At 32.0% G+C, this 21173-nt stretch overlaps 1 protein-coding gene and 3 long non-coding RNA genes across 4 annotated transcripts; all 4 read right to left on the reverse strand.

Annotated features, from left to right (window-relative positions):
* Nucleotides 1-1280: 1280 nt before the first annotated feature.
* LOC145955461 (uncharacterized) lies at nucleotides 1281-4484 on the reverse strand. The gene is made up of 2 exons (XR_014432080.1): nucleotides 2433-4484; nucleotides 1281-1582 (listed from the first exon to the last, which is right to left on the reverse strand). It is a non-coding gene; the product is annotated as an uncharacterized LOC145955461 (long non-coding RNA).
* Nucleotides 4485-5752: 1268 nt separating this feature from the next.
* Nucleotides 5753-7375, reverse strand: LOC145955462 (uncharacterized). Its single transcript, XR_014432081.1, has 2 exons — nucleotides 6905-7375; nucleotides 5753-6054 (listed from the first exon to the last, which is right to left on the reverse strand). It is a non-coding gene; the product is annotated as an uncharacterized LOC145955462 (long non-coding RNA).
* Nucleotides 7376-11016: 3641 nt separating this feature from the next.
* On the reverse strand, nucleotides 11017-15697 carry LOC109802513 (uncharacterized). The gene is made up of 3 exons (XR_014432082.1): nucleotides 15290-15697; nucleotides 13969-14145; nucleotides 11017-13322 (listed from the first exon to the last, which is right to left on the reverse strand). It is a non-coding gene; the product is annotated as an uncharacterized LOC109802513 (long non-coding RNA).
* A 2348-nt stretch (nucleotides 15698-18045) lies between these two features.
* On the reverse strand, nucleotides 18046-20762 carry LOC109803680 ((+)-neomenthol dehydrogenase). Its single transcript, XM_029271925.2, has 5 exons — nucleotides 20604-20762; nucleotides 20280-20526; nucleotides 19361-19435; nucleotides 18760-18936; nucleotides 18046-18612 (listed from the first exon to the last, which is right to left on the reverse strand). Exons 1-5 carry the CDS (start codon nucleotides 20621-20623, stop codon nucleotides 18232-18234), a joined length of 900 nt encoding a protein of 299 aa, XP_029127758.1. The 5' UTR covers nucleotides 20624-20762; the 3' UTR covers nucleotides 18046-18231.
* Nucleotides 20763-21173: the final 411 nt, after the last annotated feature.

The following is a 21173-nucleotide window of genomic DNA, read 5'->3' on the forward strand; positions in this document are numbered from 1 at the left end:
ACTCTAAGAAACTTTGAGAAAGAAACTCGGCACTATGGCTCACAAATTTCATAAATGATTCAAAGTGAATACAAAGTGTACCGGAAGGTCCTTATCGGTCACGTTGACCAACACGTGCCATTTCGTCAGACACCCATGCATAGCCACGTACAAGCATCATCATCAACGTCGGCTCGGCATGAGGCCGAGAACCGACATCAGTCTGGTTAATGCAAATATGGACCATCATCATTCATCGAGTCGGCTCGGTCAGGTGCCGTGCCGACATAGAACATACCGGAAGTATACAGGCTGCCATGTACGGACTGGACGGTTCGGTCATTTGCCGTTCCGACTATTATTGATTAGACGGCTCGGCCTCTTGCCGAAGGGTTAGGCGAGTCATAACAAGTAATCACAGTCAAGAAAGGTAAGTACATGATTAAAGCCTAAACGACCAATTAGTACCGTATTACCTAATTTGGTAAACATCTGATAGGGCCCATCACGCTCAGGCCCATGTCAGATGCTATAAATAGGTCACACGTAACAAGGTACCTCCCCCCCTTTGAAGACATCGTTGGAGCTCTTATTCGGTCCCCTTTCACCAGGAAGAACAGGAGTGTGCCCTCAGACAGGTACACAAAGTATGAAGGAAAGACTTAAGTATGCACCGAAAATATGACACTTAGGCGCCTAAACTTAATGCTCACAAATTGGCGCCTAAAGTTTGAATTCAAATTTGAAATTTGAATTCAAACTTTGGTGCACATGTGTAAGTCCGAAAATTTAGGTACCAAGGTGCATTTAGGTTTGATTTGAGAGTGATTTAGGATTAATTTGAGTGGCACATGTTCAGCCACCCATGGTGCTAAACATGTGACTCAAATGTAACTTAAATGACTTCCAAATTAAACCTAATTTAACCTAATTAGCATACTTTAGTATTCTTTATATTTTCCTATTCTAATGACCTAATTACATTGGTCAAACAAATACAATGGAAAGGAAAAATTACAAGAATGAAAATGAGCCCAATATTGGGTACCAAAAGCCCAAAGGCCCATGAAGCCCAAAACTATGCCCAACAAGCCTAAAACCTAAAATACTACTTTATGTGGTCCAAAATACAAGACCAAAATATATTCAAACTATGCTAACAAAATTATAATAAGAATGTTCATATCAAGATAGGCCCATGTTAAAACTTGGTTTGGGCCTTCCAAGCCCATAGGTGTGACACCCTCTACCCCAACATCATTAATAAACATAAACTATATTTATAAAAGATTTTCATAGAATGATATAAAACAATAAGTATCATAAGGTAGAAGATGCACATTCATAATTCATACACATAAATATTAAACTCAAGAAGTTATTATAAAACAAAGATTATAAATTAATCCCAGTAAAGGTGGCAGTGCCTCCTAGTTAGGAATCAATTTATAATTTATTAAATTACACAAGAAAAGAAAATATTTTTAGAACAATAAAGACATAAGAGAAATCCTAGCTAAACCCGATGTCACATCCTATCAGAGCGAAACCCAAACAGAAGCCTAAGCTTCACCACCAACATCCTCAGCCTCATGCTAATTATCTGCATCATAATTTAAATATACACAAAAATGACAAGGGAGTGAGAAACTTCTCACTCAGTTACAGATATAGAAATAAAAGTTAAATAGCACACACACACGCAATATAATTCACATATATAATCAATCTCACATATATGCTTATGTATAATGATTTTCTTGACTTGACTCACTAATGTATGCATGTGGCGCCATACGGAAGTTGCAGAATTCATCACTGGTGACCCGAAGGCACACCTATACAATTGTCGGTGACCCTAAGGTACACCTATCATTGGTGTTCATACACCTCGTTAGCATATCGTGGGTGACCCAAAGGTACACCTTGTTAGTCGTGGGTATGCGGCCTCAGCGGCACACCTGGAGTAATATGTGCATATGATGCATGTCATACATTCACAGACTCAACCTTTAGCATGTTACACATATCATATTCATATTTCATAATTAAAAATTATTTCAATAATCCAATTTAATAGTCCAATAGTCCAACAGTCCAAACAGTCCAAACAGTCCAAACAGTCCAACAGTTCAACAGTCCAACAATCCAACAGTCCAACAATCCAACAGTCCAGAGGTTGCTTAGGTATCATATTTTTCAATAATAATATATTAAGATCTTTTAAGTAAAGTAGGAAGTTTAAAGGTAATATAAGATAATAAGGAGGCTCAGCCTTCCATTTAAATAATAGATTACAAATTTATAAATAAATAAGATATAAAACAAAACACATCAATAATACATATTCAAAGAAATAAACAACAGGCAAGGGATCGGGAGCCAATCCAACAAACAGACTATTTAACAATTATTTCTACACCCCCAAGCAAGGTTTCCCACTCCCCCCTTACCTGGATAAATAGGAATTTGGGCAGAATCTCCTCTCTTTCTCCTTAAACCGGAACCGGAACTAGAGCAGAACCTTCTCTATTCTCCTCCTCTTTTCACAACCTAGGCAGAACCTTCTCTCTTATTTTCTCTTTCTATCTCTCTAGAATTCCTTCTCTCTAAACTTTTCTTCTCTCTATTTATGAATTTTCAAAATCCTTAGGTCCCTATTTATAGAAATTTTGAAGTTACTATGCACTATGCACTATTCATTAAAATAATATTATAAGTTACTATGCACTATTCACTATTCATTATTATATTCAAATTAATTAAAATTTTGAAACGGAAAGAATCCGCAGCCCACGTTTCAGCCGCCCCTTCACTGTGCAATTGCATAGTAAAATACTATTCATTAAAATAATAATATAATTACTATTCATGAATAGTAAAATACTATTCATCCAAATAATTTGAGTTTTGCGCGCTTACGTTTTTTCAAAACTACTATTCATATGAATAGTAAAATACTATTCATAAATACGTATTCGTAAATAGTAAAATACGTATACATAAATAGTAAAATACGTATACGTAAATAGTAAAATACGTATACGTAAATAGTAAAATACATAAATAAAATACTTATTCACATAATAAATACATAAAAAAATATTTCTTTTCATTAAATAAAATTTGGGATGTTACAATTCTCCCCTCCTTTTAGAAATTTCGTCCCCGAAATTTTTGCAATGGTAAACTCTTTGCATTCTTACTTCTAATTCTTATGCAACATCACTACCTTGTTGATGTACAACTTATCCTTAAATCTCAAAACTCCATCCACTCCAAATTTAAACTCACTCTCCATACCTTGATTCAAGTTCTTTACTTTGCTTTCCATATTAGACCATCACGCTTCCCTTGCGCCACTCTGATACATTTTAGTAACTCCTAAATAAATGTTAAGAGTACTCTTATGTCCTTTCAAGTTTTATAACTAAACATCCAACTGTGTCCTTTCTAATCTCTTGCTTATTTGGGTCACTAATAAAGGATCTAACTCCTAGTTCCTCTAATCTCATCTATTAGTTACTTCCAACATAAATAATTCAATGCTACTATGGTAATCTTACACATCAAGCATAAGTTTCTAAATTCTGCAATTAAATTCAATCCTTAAATCATCAAAATAATAATTTGGTTATCATTGTAATCCAGATATTTGCCACAACATCAACACCTAAGCATTAGATACACATATCAGATCACTAATTTTACTACTCTATCTACAACCAATTCAAACTCTTCTATGATCAATTCTAAAGATCAGGTACCTAAGCATAATGTACACTCGGTATCCATATCAGTTCTCTAGTTTCACCATTTCATCTTCACCCAAGTCATAATCATATCCATCACCTTAACCTATAGCCTTATAACTTGTTACCAAAATAAATCAACTAATTATGCTCCTATAATTTTCTTCAACAATCCATTCGCTATTCATACTTAATCTCACAATACTAGAAGTAACCTTATAATCCAAACTTAAATTTCTAATTTAAGCCAAAAAGATTCATCTCTCTAATCATAATGAAAGATAAAGATTTCCTCAAAACATCAATCACCACAATGGCTTTAACCAAATAATAAGATCAAAATTTTACTCCTTAAGAAATTTCAACTATTTCTTTTATCTCGTATTCAACCCCTTTGGTCAAAATATATTTAAGGTTCTTATGATCACTAAATACCTCAACCATAGAATCATATAGTTAGTGTCTCCAAATCTTTATATAAATGACAAAGTCGCTAACAAGGTTATGGGTAAGGTAATTTCTCTCATGAATTTTCAATTTCTTAGAAACATAAGCTACTATCTTTTCTTCTTGCCACAATATTCTTCCTAAACCTATTTTCAGAGACATATTTATATATTACAATAATCTTACTAAAATCTAGTCAATTCAGTCAAAGGTAATAGTAAGTAATTCAAAGAAGTAAGCAACGAAATGATTTGGGTAGTTAAAAATATACACAGGTTCAAGAATTCCTGATATAGATTATCCTTACGGTTGATTCCAAGGGTAGGCAAGAAACAACCTAATGAACTGAAACATCTTAATAACCAAAGAAACGAAGGCAAAAGCAATTTTTATAGTGAGAGCAGTTTAAACCATGAACAGCTGTTAAAAAAAAATTACTCACTGAATTTTCATATAAACTATCAAACAAGACTCCTGATTTTACTAATTGACTCAAGTATCTCTCACTTAAGCACAACTTAGGTAAATCTTCCTCCGCAAGAAATTTCATGGTCTAAAATACTCACCTCATACAATCCAAATTCATACTTAGACAATCTAGTTTAAATCTATTTTTATGCCTAACAACTCAAAATATCATGATAGCATATATATACCTGACAAACCGAGTTGTATTCATCCAAGTGATTTCAAACCTATCTCAAACGAAAGTTAAGTGAATAAGCTACAACTCTTTATGAAGACATAAGATTTCCAAGAGATCATCTCTTTAGCTAAAGATTCAAATATCACCACTAATAAATTCAGTGCTTACTAAATTTCTAATCACCAAGGCAGTCATAACTTGAAGTTCTAGATTTTTGTTTCATCTTATCCTAGTTCTATTGAAAAGATAATATCTAAAGCCATATTCTTCATAAAGACCTCAAAATATAAATTTTGTCGATATAATACTCATACTATCATAACAAACTATAATGAAAATATTTTCGACACCAAATAGCAATAATGTATCAATATATCTAATGCCACAAAATACCTCAATTTTTTTCCAAATTCACTACTTAATTTCTCATTCAAGTCTCTCCTTACTTTTCTCAATCAAAACAACTCACATGCTACCTAAACCATAAATAATTAACATACCAATAATAACACTTAAGGGAATTAACATCATTTCGATCTCTCACCAAAGAGACAACCACCTTTAGATTCAACCTGCTACAACTATAGATGTCAGAAATTTCACCAATCATAAACTCTTAGTACACTCAATATATCACCTCCCATCCAAGGTTCTAATAATTCGAGTTGGCTAACACTATCATGATTATCATTCCTCTGATTACAAACTAACTTAACAATCTCAAACTCAACAATATCAACACAGGACGAACATCATCATCATAGTACACAACAAACAAGACATAGTCAGAGTACACAACAGAGTCATGATAAGCACATAACACACACGGTTGATAAAATCGACTTGCTCTGATACCACTAAATGTGACACCCTCTACCCCAACATCATTAATAAACATAAACTATATTTATAAAAGATTTTCATAGAATGATATAAAACAATAAGTATCATAAGGTAGAAGATGCACATTCATAATTCATACACATAAATATTAAACTCAAGAAGTTATTATAAAACAAAGATTATAAATTAATCCCAGTAAAGGTGGCAGTGCCTCCTAGTTAGGAATCAATTTATAATTTATTAAATTACACAAGAAAAGAAAATATTTTTAGAACAATAAAGACATAAGAGAAATCCTAGCTAAACCCGATGTCACATCCTATCAGAGCGAAACCCAAACAGAAGCCTAAGCTTCACCACCAACATCCTCAGCCTCATGCTAATTATCTGCATCATAATTTAAATATACACAAAAATGACAAGGGAGTGAGAAACTTCTCACTCAGTTACAGATATAGAAATAAAAGTTAAATAGCACACACACACGCAATATAATTCACATATATAATCAATCTCACATATATGCTTATGTATAATGATTTTCTTGACTTGACTCACTAATGTATGCATGTGGCGCCATACGGAAGTTGCAGAATTCATCACTGGTGACCCGAAGGCACACCTATACAATTGTCGGTGACCCTAAGGTACACCTATCATTGGTGTTCATACACCTCGTTAGCATATCGTGGGTGACCCAAAGGTACACCTTGTTAGTCGTGGGTATGCGGCCTCAGCGGCACACCTGGAGTAATATGTGCATATGATGCATGTCATACATTCACAGACTCAACCTTTAGCATGTTACACATATCATATTCATATTTCATAATTAAAAATTATTTCAATAATCCAATTTAATAGTCCAATAGTCCAACAGTCCAAACAGTCCAAACAGTCCAAACAGTCCAACAGTTCAACAGTCCAACAATCCAACAGTCCAACAATCCAACAGTCCAGAGGTTGCTTAGGTATCATATTTTTCAATAATAATATATTAAGATCTTTTAAGTAAAGTAGGAAGTTTAAAGGTAATATAAGATAATAAGGAGGCTCAGCCTTCCATTTAAATAATAGATTACAAATTTATAAATAAATAAGATATAAAACAAAACACATCAATAATACATATTCAAAGAAATAAACAACAGGCAAGGGATCGGGAGCCAATCCAACAAACAGACTATTTAACAATTATTTCTACACCCCCAAGCAAGGTTTCCCACTCCCCCCTTACCTGGATAAATAGGAATTTGGGCAGAATCTCCTCTCTTTCTCCTTAAACCGGAACCGGAACTAGAGCAGAACCTTCTCTATTCTCCTCCTCTTTTCACAACCTAGGCAGAACCTTCTCTCTTATTTTCTCTTTCTATCTCTCTAGAATTCCTTCTCTCTAAACTTTTCTTCTCTCTATTTATGAATTTTCAAAATCCTTAGGTCCCTATTTATAGAAATTTTGAAGTTACTATGCACTATGCACTATTCATTAAAATAATATTATAAGTTACTATGCACTATTCACTATTCATTATTATATTCAAATTAATTAAAATTTTGAAACGGAAAGAATCCGCAGCCCACGTTTCAGCCGCCCCTTCACTGTGCAATTGCATAGTAAAATACTATTCATTAAAATAATAATATAATTACTATTCATGAATAGTAAAATACTATTCATCCAAATAATTTGAGTTTTGCGCGCTTACGTTTTTTCAAAACTACTATTCATATGAATAGTAAAATACTATTCATAAATACGTATTCGTAAATAGTAAAATACGTATACATAAATAGTAAAATACGTATACGTAAATAGTAAAATACGTATACGTAAATAGTAAAATACATAAATAAAATACTTATTCACATAATAAATACATAAAAAAATATTTCTTTTCATTAAATAAAATTTGGGATGTTACAATAGGGCCCATTGGGCCTTGATGGGCCCAATCTTCCATGTTTAGCCCACTCATCTTGGATCTTTGAGTGTGTCACCTCTTGCATTCCCAAGTATGATTCCATCATCCCCTCCCTCTTGAAAATGATTTGTCCTCAAATCTAGAGGATGCATGGAAGAAAAATTTGCACCTATATGTAAAACATGCAAGGAATAAGAAGTGACATGGTAAGAGAAAAGATCATGGATCCTAAGAGGAGTCCTACTATCTAACCTAACAAAGAAAGATAAAATATTAGACTCTCTAGAAATGAAAATAGGCTCCTCTCCTAAGCATAACCTAGAAGTAAAACCTAAAAATGTGATAACACTATGACTAAGACAACGAAAAGAATGATTTTTAAACACTACAATATCTTGCCTAAAGTACCCTAAATGGTAACCTAGGCTTTTCCTAAAATATAAAGAAAAAATTACTAGAAAATGTCCTAAACAATTTTGGATTTGATTGTTTACTAGATACTCATAATCATATAAGCTATATTTATCTTGTAGGGAAGGAAACATATTAAGTTCAAAAGAGTAAAAACTTCCCATAAGATTAAACATAGAATATTGATTATTACAAGTTGTATCTATTAAACAATGTAAACCTAAAATTGGGTGCTTTATTAAATCCAAAGAAATACTTCCTTCCTTGTGCACCTTCAAGGAAGTAGTATAAGGAGTAACACTAGGAATAGTCCACTCCTTCTTCACTATATCTCGAAGTTGAGAATTCTTTGTTTGAAATTTATTTTGTTTCTCATTCTCAACTTTAAGATAAGTGGCAGCATTAGGATAAGAGTCAAGACTTTTATGAATAAAGAGAGTTCTTTTCAAAGCTTGTTTAGTAATAAAATAACTTTCCTTGGTCACAATAGTCTTAGTGGAATCCCCTTCATCCACACTCTTTCCTAAGAGATTTTCTTTCTTTTCTTTATTTCTTTTTCTTTTCATTTTTTTTTATCCTCAAACACTTGGGGTGGTGTTAAAGGATTGAAAACAATTTCCTTATTTTTATGAGTGAAGGATATTTTGTTAGTGAGGCCATCATGTATAGTGTGTTTATCAAATTGCCACGGCCTACCAAGCAAAATATGACAAGCTTCCATAGGGATCACATCACATAAAACCTTGTCCTTATAATCCCCTATAGAAAACTTGACCTTCACTTGTTGATTTACCTCCAATTCTTCACCTTCATTGAGCCAATGAAGTTTGTAAGGGTGAGGGTGAGGAATAGTGGTAAGGGCTTACTTGTTAACCAACCTTATACTACAACAATTAGAGCATGATCCACTATCAACAATGAGAGAACAAGTTCTTTTGGAAACTAAACATCTTGTGTGAAAGATGTTCTCTCTTTGTGATAGGGATGTGGAACAAGGTTGACTTCCAAGAAGCCTTTTGATCATAAGAAGATCACCATCAACAGTATATAGCTTTTCAATTGGATGATCTTCTTCATTAGTTTCACTATCACTTGAAGTGGTAGAACTAGATTCATCAACACTACTATAAATGTCTTGTCCTCTCAAAATCATGACCTTTTTAGTAGGACATTGAGAAGCTATGTGGCCTCTCCCAAGACACTTAAAGCATTTGATGTCACTAGTCTTACTACTAGAAGTGACAATATTTTTATTTTTTTTTTCTATTTCTTTTTCTTGACCTTTACTAGAGTTTTTAGAAGAGTCATGTTGACCCTCCCTCTTGTCTTTCTTCTTGATATAAGAGCTAGTTTGAGTTTTGCCTTTGAAAGAATTTTTTCTTAAATTTTGTTGTTCCACCCTTATACAAAGTTGAACCAAATCATCAAGGTCCCTATAAGGGAATAACTCAACTCTATCTCTTATATCAAAATTTAGACCACTTAAAAACCTAGCAATGGTCAATCTTTCCTCTTCCCTTATTCCAGCCCTCATGAGATACAACTCCATCTTTTGTCTATACTCCTCCACACTCATGTTCTTTTGTTGGAGTCTTTGGAGCTTATCCATAAGCTCCCTACTATAATAAGAAGGAATGTACCTTCTTCTCATAGCACTCCTCAATTCATTCCAATAAGTGATTGGAGGGTCATTGTGAAGTCTTCTCTCTCTCTCCAAGGATGTCCACCAATGCATAGCTTGTCCTTGGAAAGCTAGGGTGGCTAAGGGAACTTTCCTTTTCTCACCTACTTGATGACAAATGAAGATTTGCTCCACTTTCATCTCCCAATCTAAGTAGGCATCCACATCCTCTTTACCATGAAAGTAAGGGAGATCAACCCTTGATTCCCTCACTTTGGGTTCTTTAATGACTCTTCTAGGGTGAGGTTGGTAATAGGCATCCATATTCAAACTTCCCTCATTATCTTGGCTTTGAGAGTCATTGGAACTCTTGGTTGAACTCTTTGAGAAATTTTTTTGACTTTTGCTTTTATGTATTTTTTTTAAAAAAAATTTTCTTCTCTTAGCTTAATCTTGTTTATCTCTTCCTCTAAAGCAATAAGTTGTACTTCTCTTTCAATTTTCTCTTTTTCTTTTTGAAGTACCTCTTGTTGCTTCCAAAGTTTTAGTGCTTCAACCTCCTTAACAATTCTTTTAAAACTTTTGGGAGATTCAAAGTCACTACTACTTTGAGAATTATGACTCATGATTAAGCAAGGAGAATTTATATGCTATGCAAAAAGTTATAAAATGTTTTTGGTATTTTCTAGGAACAAAGATAGCACTTGGAAGTCTAAGTGTACAAATTGCACTATCAAGGGAAGTGAGCTACTAATAGCCACTTAATAACCAAGCTTTTTCAAGTGGAAATCACTAAACTCCTTTGTGGTATCTATGATTCCCCAAAACTTTTCACAAAAATTTTGAATGTTTTTCACAATTGATTTGTTTTGGAAAGCTAATCTAAACGTGAACAATTAAGAATTACACAATTCTAAACGTTTTAAAGGCAGCAATATAAAGCAATTAAGGACAAGGAACTTAAAGGAAACAATGTAAGCAACTAGTCGGATATCCTAAGTGGAAGCTTGAAACATATGAAATTTCCAAGCCACTTCCACTAGCACTACACGTGAGGATGCTAACAAGGATTTAGATATACCTGAACAGCTTCTTAATACTCCCTCCAAGCTTTACAAATTGGTTTAAAATACAAAAGATTTGGCAAAAATGTAAACTAGTCTAGGAAAGCAATAAAGTGGCGGTTTTGGCAACCAATTAGTGACGGATTGATGTTCAAGTTTTTCCAACACTTATTCAAGTGTTTAATCCGCCACTAATCCTTCAATATGATGCTCCTGGACCTGCAAAAGAAAACACAACAAAGAGGTTAATGTGGCTGCCTCACAAGGTGAAGGAATTGGTCACTCAAGTGAAGGAAGTTTAGGAGGATTTTGGTCACAAAATTGGGTCAAATTTGGTGATTGTAGTGTCCAAAATTTTCCTACTCTTTGTTGAGCAATGCTTGATCCTTGAACAAGGATTTAAGGCCACTTCCAGCACAGGAAAATTATTGAAAGAAAACTAGACAAGCAATAGAAGCACAATTTGGAAAGCTTATACCAAAAGTAAAGAGTAATTGATGTATATGACAAGATACAAAGAGGTTCAACAACTAAAACTGAAAATTAAGACTCCAAATAAAGCTAGCACTCAGTTAGGAAGGTTCCTAGATAGGTACTAGAGTAGATGAACAAAACAAAAAAATTGAAAGCAATTGGATAAGTATTGAACAAATGGTAGTCAAAACAAGAACAATGAATCAAGTGATTTTTCACCAATGCACACCTCTCGGCTTTTTCTATTTAAAATGCTTTAACTATTTTTATTCTTTCTTTTTCCAGTATCAAATTAAGATTCCAGAGAGTGTTTTTGCCTTTTATTTCAAATTTTTCTAAGATTCCAAGCTATAGAAACCGAAATTACAAGTTAGCCAAAATTTAGGTCAAAATTCAAGTAATCTTGAGAAACTAGTGCACTAGTCTTTAGGTTTTTGATTTGGATTCCTTTTGAACTCTTTTCTTTTGAACTTTTGAACAATTTAGGCTCTTTTTTCACTCTGTTTTTCCAGCCTTAATGTATATATATATTTTTTTTAAAATTGAATCCAAAGATAATGCACTAGAAGTACTTGAAATTTTGAATCACAAAATTTTTATAAGATTTTTCAATGGAAAGGTGATTTGAAAACTTTAAGAACACAATGGAAACCTAACTCTAAGGAAACTTGCTAGGACTAATAGCAAATCATGAACACAATAAGGTAAAAGAAAAAGCACATATAGGTAGGCACAAAGAGAAAACAAAAATCGTAAGCAACAATGAACAAAGTACTAAAAGAAAATTAGGTCAACAATGTTATTCAAGGAATTTTAAGACATTTAAAGACTACACAAACACACTAAGACAAAACATGGATTAAAAACCAAAATCTAATGCAATGCATGAAGTCCAATCATGGACACATACAAGAAATGGAGAGACTCAAAGAAAATCAAAAACAAGCACAAGCTAATAGGTCCTAAACATGTTGATTGTGGAAGAAAATTCAAAAACAATCAACCAATGGATCTATGGAATAAAAAGTGAATCAAAGCGTATAGATCTGAAAAGAAACTCAAACAAGACAAGGAAATACACAAGAACAAAAGCACGGATACACAAAAAGATGAAGAACTTATCTCCTTGAAGACCTTGCTCTTGATACCAAAAATGATAGCAAAACTAGGAGAAGTGAATGGAGGTTCTTCTCCACGGTTTTGCTTAGACCGGATCTTCTTCAATGGAGACTTGACTCTTCAACTCAAGAACACTTGCAAACTAGAGGAATCACGGATGAAATCAACCTAGAACTAGGAGGGAAGCATCCGAGTTCAAGCATCAAGGGAGAGCACACTTCAAAGAGAAGGAAATTAGGTGAATTCCTAAGGATTTTTGAAGATGAACTCTAAGAGACTTTGAGAGAGAAACTCGGCACTATGGCTCACAAATTTCATAAATGATTCAAAGTGAATACAAAGTATGAAGGAAAGACTTAAGTATGCACCGAAAATATGACACTTAGGCGCCTAAACTTAATGCTCACAAATTGGCGCCTAAAGTTTGAATTCAAATTTGAAATTTGAATTCAAACTTTGGTGCACATGTGTAAGTCCGAAAATTTAGGTACCAAGGTGCATTTAGGTTTGATTTGAGAGTGATTTAGGGTTAATTTGAGTGGCACATGTTCAGCCACCCATGGTGCTAAACATGTGACTCAAATGTAACTTAAATAACTTCCAAATTAAACCTAATTTAACCTAATTAGCATACTTTAGTATTCCTTGTATGTTCCTATTCTAATGACCTAATTACATTGGTCAAACAAATACAATGGAAAGGAAAAATTACAAGAATGAAAATGAGCCCAATATTGGGTACCAAAAACCCAAAGGCCCATAAAGCCCAAAACTAGGCCCAACAAGCCTAAAACCTAAAATACTACTTTATGTGGTCCAAAATACAAGACCAAAATATATTCAAACTATGCTAACAAAATTATAATAAGAATGTTCATATCAAGATTAGGCCATGTTGAAACTTGGTTTGGGCCTTCCAAACCCATAGGGCCCATTGGGCCTTGACGGACCCAATCTTCCATATTTAGCCCACTCCTCTTGGATCTTTGAGTGTGTCACCTCTTGCATTCCCAAGTATGATTCCATCACCAAGCTTATTTCTTACTGCTACAAATAACATTTGCTTCAATTTTAGTATACATATCTATCCATCTAGTGGTAAAGAAATAAAGTTCATTTGTTATGTAAGTAATGCTCCTAATATTTTTTCATTAGACTCATTATCATAAAAAAAAATATAAATATACAAGAATATGTAAATATTGATTATTGTTGGTGTAGTGTGAATAAAAGTTATCATATTAGATAAAGATGAGTATACATGTTGAACAACATAAGTAACAAGGACTTATAATTTTGATGTCTTGAAATTTTGAGTCAAGATGTGATGTCAAATTCACTTGTTGGTTAGTTCATGATTCATTGGTGAAGTTTCTCTCTAAGAGTTTATTCCTCTCGTATCGTTAACAATTATTGATTAGATTTATTTTTTGTTATGTTGCTGTTATTTCATTTCATTTAAGTATCTCTATATGTTATGTCTTGTTTAAACATTAGCTATGTCGATGGATGTGTTATGTTAGGTGTGCGACTGTGTTTCATAGGCTAACATTTTAAGTCAATAAGAGCAATAACACACACTGTTAGTTATTTAAACACCAGAATTTCAAGATTAATCTTCATTTACTCTTGACAGTCAGATTATATGCAAAAACATAAGAATTTATTGACGCAAAAAGTAATCGCCTACCTCTAACTGCCCCAAAGTGGCTGACACATTCACAATTCTTGGTGAATCAGATAACTGTAGAAGGGGCATAGGAGATTCTACAGTTATTTTGGCTCCATAGTAATTTATTTGTAAGCATTCTTCAGCTAACTCATATGTTTGAATAATTGTCTTTGTCCTATCATCTTCTGGCATTGCCTGAAAAATAATGACAGAATACTCTATCACACAAGTTTTTCAAACACCTAACAATATATCCCATGCCCCAAAATGAAACAATCACAACTTCCAGATTTCTACCATGTCATTAACATTGCAAAAGAAGAGCCAACTTCAAAATCCTTAACAGTTAAAAGATAAGCATAACAAGTTAGGATACATCTAATTAATTATATAAAACATTGTTGAAATTCTTTGATACCATCTAGATAAGGTTTAATATTTGTTAAGGGGTATCTCAACATAAAGTTTTAACAATCCAATTTCAGTGCATTATAAAGGATCATGCTTATTATGGGCACTGAAGCTTAATTAATATCAAAATGTTCACAGAATACAGGAAGCAAGAAGCATAGTCATCAGATAATGGAGAAAGCTTACAACAAATAAAGAAAAGTAAAAAAAGAAAAAATGGTCTAAAACATTCTTAACATGCAGAATGCCAGAAATGAAATTCTGATCCTCGTTTTAATCCCTAGTTATGCTTATATCTTAAAAGTATCAGTAAAATCAATGTTTAATTCACACACCAACAGCTCTGAACAATTTCTATCGAACAAAAATCCCTTATCAATTATCGTCACTAAAGTAAAGAGTAACTAAACAATTTAAGTATTCAACGGCGCTAAACAATTTCTATCTGATGAAATACTTTTCCTGCACCAAAAAATTAACTAGCACAGAATGTTAAACCTTCCAAGCAATGAAACATGATTAGTCTTCTTGTCTTATGAAAATTCAATACTAAGCAAACCAAAAGTTTCCACTTTCTTAAACATGAAATGACGAATGATAAACAAAGACAGAAAACTACAGTGTGAAGATGAGACCATCGTGGACATTCTGAAACAGGAATTACTATGAGGAAGTCCTATTAATATTCAGTCTAATAAAAATGACCAACAAGAAGAAATATGCATGCAGACTCACACAACTAACATAGTAACATTCTATTATTCTAACAATGAATAACAAGATGATTGAGCAGACTAACAATGAGTGTCTCCTTTCATTTTTTGTAACCGAAGCTCAAGCATGCAGACTTGAATGATTGCTATGACAAATTATCATTCACAATGAAACATAAAAAGAGAGGAGTATGAAAGTTAATTGCATATGTTACCAGAATATCAAGTTTTCCAAATTTGGATTTTATAAAATCTGCGAGAGAAGCTACACTTAGCATCAGCCACATCCAGTTGATGAAACAGAACTAAGTCAGAGAGAGCAGAGTCTTTGAGTGTTTGCAGTGCTTGGAGACCCCTCTCTTCATTTCTTGCTGTGAGCACCACTTTGATCCCACCTGAAGCTAGTTGCCTAACTATCTCTAATCCAATCCCTTTATTTGCTCCTGTCTCAACTGCATACCTGACAAACTCAAAAGTTAAAGGGGTTTAGAAAATGTAAGATTTGAGTTAAAACAACAGAATTGGAAATTGGGAGTCGTAAACAAAAAAACAAGGATGCCAAGGACACCTTTCTATGGCTTCTCCAATCTTCACTTTCAACTCTTACATGTGACGTGCGCCTTATTGCAATGCAAACCTGTTATGGTTGACAATTATGTATATCTTTTAAAAATGTGAAAAGAAAAAAATGCTGCATTTTTCTTGCATTTCAATACATCATATTTAAAATTTTATTATGTTACTTTATAGAGGTGAAAAATGTATTCATATATATAGTAGTAGCCGTGGTTCCATTTTTTTTATTTAAAAAATATAATTTGTTATTCTTAATAAAGTTATAGTTGAAACAAATAAGAGATCAAAAGAGTGTTACTAAAGCTGGCTCTGACCGGGAACCGAAGGTGTCAATGATAGGATTGGATGTGTCATTAATTGGTAATGACATTATTAAAGCGGTCTAAAATCAGATTAAACCGGTGAAATCTGAAAACCGATCGGACTAGTGCCACTGAACCAATGCAATTACTGGATCACACACATATTGTTATTTGACTAGTAAATAAATGTCACTGGTAACTAACCAATCCAAATGGATGAGTCTAGTTCTAATAATACTAAATTATAGTTCAGCAACAGAGGAATAGTTTCTCCTTGACTGTGGTGATCCGTGTGAGTGTAGTCCAATATTTAAGCACAAATAAACTATAATATTTTATTATTATCTATAAGAATTATAATCACAATGTTAGAATTTGAATTTAAGACTATATTTATATTACATTAACTTTTATCACGATGTTAACCCTAATAATTTAATATAATTATAATCTTTGTAATTATTATAATTTTCTTTTGTTCTTGGACGTTCTTACTTGGTTGTGGGGTTAAGAGTCCTATGAATATTAGGAAGAAAAAAAAGTAAATTGTATTTTTATTATCTATATAATATCAAATCCATAATTTAGTTTCTTAATTCTTTTTACATTTTAATCTTTTAATTTAATAAGATTCACAATTTTGATTTTCTTATTATATGTTCATTTGTTAATTGATAAAATTATAACATTTGTCACAATCTAACGTTAGCTAAATATCAAGATAATTAATATTTAAATTATAGTACACTTTTAATTTTTATTTTTATCTCATTTAACCACTTTTATATGATAAATATGAGAATTAAAAATAAAATTTAATTTAAATATTATTAAATATTAATTATTATGTCATATATTTAATTTCATGTCATGACTAACATTATAATTTTAACATTTAATGAGTGAACATTTAATGAGGGATTAAATTTGTAAATTTTATAAAATTGATAGACTAAATTGCAAAAATAAAAATAGAAATATTAAAATTGCAGATTTGATATTATAAAAAGTCAAAAGTGTATTTTAAAAAAAATAAAATTCTCCTACATAAATAACGCACGTGGCTTTAAGGCTAATGGATTCCAAAATAAAAGTGGAGGGAGGGAGATAAGAGAAACATTAAAAATGGGGGACAAAAATAAATATTTGTCGTTAAAATTTGGAAGATAACTCAATTTTTTTTTAGTAACGATCATTCCTTATCAAGTTAGGCTAAACTTATTTAGGAAATAAACTAAATTGAGTTTATTTTTGGGGAGAAGTCTATTTATTTGATTATAAAGTGTCACATTTAAGATCAATTAAAAAGTTTAATAAAATAATTTTTTTTAATACTATCGTTTTTATATTAAATTTTTAGAATATATTAAAATCATGTATTTTAATATTTTTATGTGTTAAGCATATTGACATGCATAAATCAACTTATTGAAAGATAAAGTTATACCTATTATTGTAATATATATATATATATATATGTGTGTGTGTGTCTTACTACAAAATGAACTTTAAAATGTGTTACGATAAAGCTATATTAGACTTTTAAAATATTTTATATCATATAAATAAAGTATATTTGAATTTTATAAATATAAAGTATAACTACCTATTTCTGCTCATCACATGTCTTAAGAAGCAGCATTTTAGTTTTCATAGTTTATAGTTTATTTTATATGGAGGTTTTTTTTTTTTTTTTCATATTGACCTCTCAGTCTGTTAACCTACTTAAAAATATGTGGAACGTATCTCTAAAAATTAAATATATGAAGTAGGCTTTTATGCAAGTTAATGGGAAAAAAAAAAAAAAACATACTTTCAAAATGACCAAATCAAACATTAAAAAAAGTTTGACAAGTAAATATGCTTAACACATAAAAATATTTAAAATACATGATTTTAATATATTCTAAAAATTTAATATAAAAACGATAGTATTAAAAAAAATTATTTTATTAAACTTTTTAATTGATCTTAAATGTGACACTTTAAAAAAAGTCACGTTTGGGCTTTGAATTTTTTAAATAAGTCATGTCTATTTAAGCAAAGTTTTATTTCATCCAACTTATTTTCTCCTTTACATAGGGCATTGTCAATGACATCAACATATATAATTAGAATCGTAAATTGACAACATGGTAATGATATGATATGATACCAGTACAACAAGATATCATGTGCTCAAAATAGGTTCAATAAACATGGTGTGCAATGTAGAATCATAAATTGAAAAGCAAGATAAATGTAGTTTGTTCTCAAACCATAAAATTGCATATTACAAATCAAAAGGAAGCCACGTCAGTCCGGTAATAGAAGAGGCCAGATGGACTACCATTAGGAAGCAATGCTAGCCTCACAGGACTAGCAGCACCTTCTTCAACTGTTAAGATGCCAGTGTTTGCAGTTATATCTGTTTTGACATAACCAGGGCAAACACTATTGATGCAAAATGAAGGATGTTTCTTAGCAAGGATTCTAGTATAGCCATTCATTGCAGCTTTCGAGGCAATATAGGCAGCAAGATACCTAGGCCATCCTTTGCTTTCTATTGAACCTTCTTGGAAATCTCTTAGAAACTTGTTCAATACTTCATCCACTTTCTCTTCACTAAGGTTATCAACATCACTCAAGACTCCACTGGCCCATGATCCTTTTGGGAAACTCTGAATTTGACATGATTAAGCAATAAGACCTCATGCAAATTAAGGAGATGAGAAACAGTAATGAACAAAGATATCTTCATTCACTCTTTTCAGTCAGATTTTAAGCAAGACATTAAGAATTTATTGGTGCAAGAAGTAATAACCTACCTCTAACTGCCCCAGAGTGGATGATACATTCACAATTCTTGGTGAATCAGATAATTGAAGGAGGGGCATTAGGGATTCTACAGTTAGTTTAGCACCATAGTAATTTATTTGCAAGCACTCTTTAGCTAACTCATATGTTTGAGTCACTGCCTTTGACCCATCATCTTCTGTTATTACCTGAAAAATAATGACAATACTAAATCACATAAGCTTTTCAAACCCCTAACAATAACCCCTGAACCAAAATAGAAAATTTATAACTTTTCTAACAACCATGATAATTCAGTTTTACACTAAAAACATTTTTGAAATGGTTTGATACCATCTTGAATTTGAGTTGGGCCAAACTAAACAGCAAAAGCTAGTTCCAAGATGAAGATTTTCTAGTCTTTATACTGTGGTCATATCTATAGCCCATAAAGTTTTGATAACATAATTTCAGATGGCCTAGAAAAGTAGCAAACTTAGGTACCTTTCGTAAGGTTTTTCTCTCGTTGCAATTTCAAATGGTCTAGAAAAGTAGCAAACTTGGGTCCCTTATGTACACTGAAACTTTCCACATCTATTTACTACATTTAAGAACAGGCCTAGATATACTTACCCCACGATTTATGATGACATTACTAATTAAATCATTGTCTTTGATTACAACTCCACCAATCCCTGCATTGTTAATCTGCAATGTACAAATTTTCTTAAATGATATGTGCAAACATCAAAATGAGAGGTCATGAGATTCCCTACAAAGGAATGAAGAAAATTTATCATTACTCAATAACTAGATATAAAGGAAATCTGTCAAAATGATTAATTTAATGGTAACTGAAGCTTACTTAATGCCAAATATTAACCGAATACAATAAGCAAGAAGCATAGTCATCACATAATGAAGACAGTTAACCCGAAATAAAGAAAAAGTTACAAAAAAGAAATGTCTGAATCATTCTTAACATGCAAAATTGCATTTCAGGTAAATAAAATTCTGAACCTCGTTTTAACCCCCCAGTGAGGCTTCTATCTTAAAAGCATAATTAAAAGCAATGTTTAATTCACACACTAACAGAACTGAACAATTTATGTTCGACAAAACACCCTTTACCAGAATCCTTCCAAGCAATAAAATAAACAAAAAGTTCCCATTTTCTTAAACATGGAATGGTGAATGAACAAACACATGCAGAAGACTACAGTGTGGAGACAAGACCATAGTAGTGGTCCAAGAAATATTCAAACTCTATTAACAATGGCTATCAACAAGAGGCATGCATGCAGAATCACACCACTAACATTCTAACAATGACTAACAGCTGCAGCAAGATGAAGACACAAACATTCAATGGAAATCGAGAGAAGAGTAAAAATGAACACCGAAAATTAATTGTAAAAATGTGTGCCTTCTTTCATTTTTTTAACTGAAGCTCAAACATGCAGACAAAGAGGATTGTTGTGACAAACTTTCATTTACAACCAAAATACAGAAGAAAAAAAAAAAGTAGAGGAGTATGAGAGTTGCATGTTACCAGAATATCAAGTTTCCCAAATTTGGATTTGACAAATTCTGCCAGAGAAGCTACACTTGAAGCATCAGCCACATCCACCTGATGAAATATTACAAAGTCAGAGAGACCTGAATCTTTGAGTGTCTCTAGTGCTTGAAGACCCCTCTTTTCATTTCTTGCTGTGAGAACCACCTTGATCCCAGCTGAAGCTAATTGCCTAACTATCTCCAATCCAATCCCTTTATTTGCTCCAGTCACAACTGCATACCTGACAAACTCAAAGGATAAAGGGATTCAAAAAATGTAAGATTTGAGTTCAACAAAAAGCAAGGATGCAAAGGACACCTTTCTTTAGCTTCTCCCATCTTCAGTTTCAACTTTCAAGTATGATGTTGATGCGCACCTTATTGAAATGAAAACTTGTTATGGCTGTCATTTATGTATATCTTATAATAGAAAATAGTAAAGTATGAAGATGACAAATGTTTCTATGCATGTAAAGCAGACGATCCGTGTTTGAACAAGTGGGGACAATTGCTTCCACTAAAATTCTACTATTTCTCTTTTTTATATAAAATATTAATTTTTTTAAAAAATATATACTATTAATTATATTTTAATTATTTTATCATATTTAATATAATAAAATATATTAATATTTTATTTTAATTTTTAATTACTTTCACTTGGTAAAAAAAAAAATTTATGAAGAGAGATTCACTTATTTTATGAGTAAGTCTTGATAAACTTACTACACTTAATAACTAATATTTTATATTAAACTTTTTAAAAATTTAATTATTAAATTAAAAACTCTTAATATATAAATTAAATTTATAAATTTTAAAAAATTAAAAATTATATAATACTTTATTAGATAAATTTAAATTAAAAAATAAAATATTTTTTATGATT

Source organism: Cajanus cajan, chromosome 3 (genome assembly GCF_000230855.2).
Source record: "Cajanus cajan strain Asha chromosome 3, NIPB_CcT2T_4, whole genome shotgun sequence".
NCBI lineage: Eukaryota > Viridiplantae > Streptophyta > Magnoliopsida > Fabales > Fabaceae > Cajanus > Cajanus cajan.

Excerpts from the sequence above, each read along its gene's own strand:
- LOC109803680 (XM_029271925.2), bottom strand. The coding sequence starts at position 20,623 with ATGGGAGAAGCTAAAGAAAG. Across the intron at positions 19,436-20,279 it reads TTGGGAAACTTGATATTCTG|ATTAACAATGCAGGGATTGG; the intron begins GTAACATGCAAC and ends TGTACATTGCAG. Across the intron at positions 18,937-19,360 it reads ATGTCATCATAAATCGTGGG|GTAATAACAGAAGATGATGG; the intron begins GTAAGTATATCT and ends ATTATTTTTCAG.